This window comes from Chrysochloris asiatica, unplaced genomic scaffold (assembly GCF_000296735.1).
Source record: "Chrysochloris asiatica unplaced genomic scaffold, ChrAsi1.0 scaffold00149, whole genome shotgun sequence".
Lineage (NCBI taxonomy): Eukaryota > Metazoa > Chordata > Mammalia > Afrosoricida > Chrysochloridae > Chrysochloris > Chrysochloris asiatica.
Window position 1 is genome coordinate 5,597,398 of NW_006408667.1, and position 4,284 is coordinate 5,601,681.

Below are 4,284 nucleotides of genomic sequence, written 5' to 3' on the forward strand. Positions count from 1 at the left end.
TTCTACTCCCGTAAAGATTTACACCCTTGGAAACCCTGTACAGGGTCGCTATGGGTCGGAACCGACTCGACGGCACTTAACAACAACAACAACAACTTCAGGATAGGCTTAATCATTTCGTATTAGAAAAAGAAAAGGGCTGTTATAATGTCTGGCTAATAAAATTTTAGCTAGAGCATCATCAGTTACCAATAGTTGTCTCTTGTAATTTTTATTGGTGTCTCTTTCAGAAGATATAGATTGAACTGATCACTTTTCATTGTCTTCACTTCCTCTTCAAAAGCACCAAGCTCCTTCTAGCCCTGAGCTTTGAGATTCTTGATTCCTTCTGCCCAGAGTAAATGTCCATAGCTTTAACATTAGGTGGTCTTGTGATATGCATCAATAGTGGTACATTTCCTTCATGACTGTTGTTCTAATTTAGTTCTCCACTTAAGATCAGCTTTCTCTTCTAAATTGTAAGAAACATTAGAGTAGGGATTTTGCTTATCTATATTGCATGCTTATAGTTTACAATGCTTGGCACCTGGTGGTCCAGCAGATTGGTTGAATAAAGATTTATGAACTAGACTGCAAAGTCTGAGTCTGTGCCCACTTTTATATTGGAGTCCTGGTGTGGCACTGTGGGTTAATGCGCTGGACTCCAAAGTTGCTTTTAACCACAAGGGCAGCTGTTCAAACTCACCTGCTGCTTCCCAGAAACCATATACAGTGTCACTGTAGGTCAGAACTAACTCAACAGCACTTCACAACAACAAGGAAGAGTATATAATGTTTTGGACCTGTGGAGGCAAATTTGTGGGGCTTCTGAATTAATTTAAATATAAAACTGTGTACAGTAACAAATTAAATAGTATCTATATGTGATTGTGGAGTCCTGGTGTGGTTCTGTGGTTTAATGCGCTGGACTGCAAAGTCAGTTGGAATCACAAGGTCGGCAGTCCAAACTCACCAGCTTTCCCTCAGAAACCCTATACAAGGTCACTATGGGTTGGAACTGACTTGACGGCACTGAACATCAGCAAAGTGATTGTGAAGGATTTCAATACTAAATTAAAAGATAACTTTAATAAGAACATAATTAAGTTTGACCTAGTGATTATTTGATCTGTGTCAAGAGGACAAAAGGGCCAAAAACTCAAGGGTGGTCAATTTTAAACTTCTTTCTAATAGGTCACTCAGAAATGCATCTTGTACAAAGTAATGATCTCTTTAGAGTATAATTTAATGTTTGGTTATTTATTGCTATAATTTGGAGTGTCTGGTGCAAATTCAAACTTCCTACAATGATTGTGTCAGTCTTATTTCTCCTTTTTATTCTATTGGCCACTGAAGTATTGTTGATTGGCTTTCTGATACTTGAATAGGAGGTGAGCTGCTGGATAATTTCAGTTAATACTATTTTATTTTTTTTTTTTATTTACCAGCTTACGTATATCACCTTGAAGACTGCAATACATGGAGATCTATGAGTAAAACTCAACATCCAAGTAAGATAACACCATTAATCCTCTCTTCAACAAATAAGTATAACTTGTCACAAGATGTCAATTTTAGAAGTTAGGACCAAATTCTAGTAATATGCTGTATATGATGCCTTTTACCAAATTATGAGATTAAGACCTAGAAAGAAATACAGTACTACTTCCTAAAAATGTTTGAATAAAAAAGGTATTAATTTGAATGATGTACCTTTAAATTTATTTAAAATAAAGAAAACAGCTTGCATAGGCTCACACATACCTTTGTTTGACACTCCTTTTCAAAGATAAACTGAGAAACAGAAAATAGGTATTCTAGCCCCCAAAAAGCCAATCTTTAAAAAAAAAAAAAAAAACTGCAAAAACTATTTTTATGGTTCCTCTGAACTTAAGAAAAGGAATATATCCAGGAACAGAGCTTCAAAATCTATGCAATGCTCCATTGTTGGCAGTTACCTTGGATTTTAACTAGATGGACAAGTTGACTTCTGACCATGGGGAATCCTCTCCATGCATGGATTATGGATTGTTGAGGCCATGGCAGAGAACCAGTTCCACAGAAGCAACTTCATGTTCTTCTGAGGAAGCTCGATAGCACTGTGGAACAAGGAATATAAATGAGCGATGCCACAAGATTGCTAATGGGGTTACCAAAATACAACCCTCACAAAGAAAAAAGAAGCATGGAAGTGCAAAATCTGCAAAGAAAAAAAAATACACTTTAAAAAAGGGAATTTAAGAAATGACTTCAGTTATCATGTCAAGAACACTGGAGGATGTTTCATAAGCAATTTGACAGTCAAAATATCTGTTCATTCCAAGCTCAATAAGTCAATAAGTTACACTTTAGTTACAAAAACAAAACAAAACAAAAAAAAACACCCAGCATTGTCAGAATTAAAAAAGAAAAATAGAATGGAAAATATCAAATATTGAAACTGTAGTAATAAAATATTTGTCATTCAATCATTTCCATTTAAATTACGTTAGATTCCATATAAACCCTTCCTCCACCCATAGTCATACACGAAACACACCAATTTTTAAACATTTTATAATGGCCAAAGAAAGGGTTTACATGTTTATTAATGGAACTCACTTTTTAAATTAGTTTTTAATCAACTGCTAATCTATTCTTGCCTCATAATAGTTCCATTCCATTTCTCAATCCCTTTCCTGACGTCTATCAATTAATGTCCTGCACCACGAGGAGCGTTTCCTGTGCCACTTTGGAATGTATCTTCTTCGGGCTGAAATAATTACAGCTCATAAAGTTCTTGTTTTCTTCTTTAGATCCTACTAGGATTGACAAAGGCATTTTCAAAGGCAAATGGTTCTCTTCTACTCTCTGATCATCCATCTCCTCTTCTTCCTCTTCTATATCCTCCTCTTCAAATTCTTCCTGCCCCTCCTCCACTTCATAGTCAGTGGCTTCGTTGTCCTCTTTATTCTCAGCCTCCTCCTCTCCAGGTTCAGCCTTCTCCTCTTCTTCCTCTTCTTCTTCCTCTCCATCCTCGGCCTCCTCTTCCTCTCTATCCCAGGCCTCATCCTCTTCATTTTCTCCATCGTCATCTTCATATTCACCATCCTCACTCTCTGCCTCTTCATCCTCTTGTTCGAACCCATTGTCATCACACACTTCCTCCTCACAAACTTCCTCCTCACACTCCTCGACCTCATCACCGTTTTTCTCGTCTTCCTCCACCTGTTGAGGGTTGGGAAACAGACTTTCTTCCTTGGAGGCAGGACTGAAGACTAGAGCAGGATTTTGCACCAAGCCATAGAAAATTCCCTGAAGTTCAGCATCTTCCTCGTACCCGCTAGGTGGTGAATCTTCTCCAGAAGCAGCCATTGGAGAGGTCGGGTCGCTGGCCTGAACTTGCTGGGCCCGCAGCGCCTCCTGCTGCCGCTCCAGCTTCTCCTGTTGCCGCATGTCCTCATAGTTCTGGTTCATAATGAACTGGGTGGTGTTTCGCGGTGCACGCATGCCAGGAGCTCGCCATCCATACAAGTTGCCTGGCCGCAACAGCATGCTCAAATCTCCAGATGGGCTTCTTTGGGAGGAGCGGCGAGGGCGGCGTCGCAGACCGCGGCCCCTTCGGCCCCATCGCCTCTTTCTTCCATGGGGCCTTGTGCAGCCGGGGTTCCAGGATCCATGCCAACAGGAGCAGCAGCAAAGGCAAAGCGGGTGAAGTCCATACACCCAGATCAATTGCACTCTGCGAGGTACCTTCCAGAATCCCGCCGGGGGTGGGTACCAGGGACCTCTCCAGCGCCTCCAGTTGGAGTACACAGCCCAATAAGGCCTTCGGGGTGGTTGGTACCAAGGACGTGGGCCGTGCTGTTGCTTCGGCTGTTTCCTCGGAGGCTCATCTTCAGCCTTGGGGCCATAACGGTACCGCCGCTTGTAAGTTGGAGCGCCCCTGCGCCTTCGGTGGTTTGAGGACCAGCTGTGTACAGGCGCCGAGGATGCCCAGCCGCCGCCCAGGTTAAGAGGATCCTGGAGAGTCTGGGCCATGATTCTGGGAGCCTGAAAAGTCCCAGAAACAGTAGTCAAGGATGGCCAGATCCGCCAGCCAAGAGAACCTTATCACCAGCGTTTATCCTTGGGTCACCTGTCTGCTGATGGGATCACACCTTTCTTTCCAGAATGCCCTCTTCTTTATTTCGTGGCAATCTCTTGTCCTTCGCACTCGGTTGTCTCGCCCAAATGGGTTGGGTGGGACTGGGGCTGGGTAGAATGGTGGGGGAGGAAGGTGTTGGTGGGCGACGCGCAGTGAGACCCGCTCCTGGATGCCTCACA

The 4,284-nt window shown here is 42.4% G+C and overlaps 1 protein-coding gene across 1 annotated transcript; it reads right to left on the reverse strand.

Annotated features, from left to right (window-relative positions):
- Positions 1 to 2,667: 2,667 nt before the first annotated feature.
- On the reverse strand, positions 2,668 to 3,999 carry CCER1 (coiled-coil glutamate-rich protein 1). Its single transcript, XM_006870717.1, has 2 exons — positions 2,959 to 3,999; positions 2,668 to 2,883 (listed from the first exon to the last, which is right to left on the reverse strand). Exons 1-2 carry the CDS (start codon positions 3,997 to 3,999, stop codon positions 2,668 to 2,670), a joined length of 1,257 nt encoding a protein of 418 aa, XP_006870779.1.
- Positions 4,000 to 4,284: the final 285 nt, after the last annotated feature.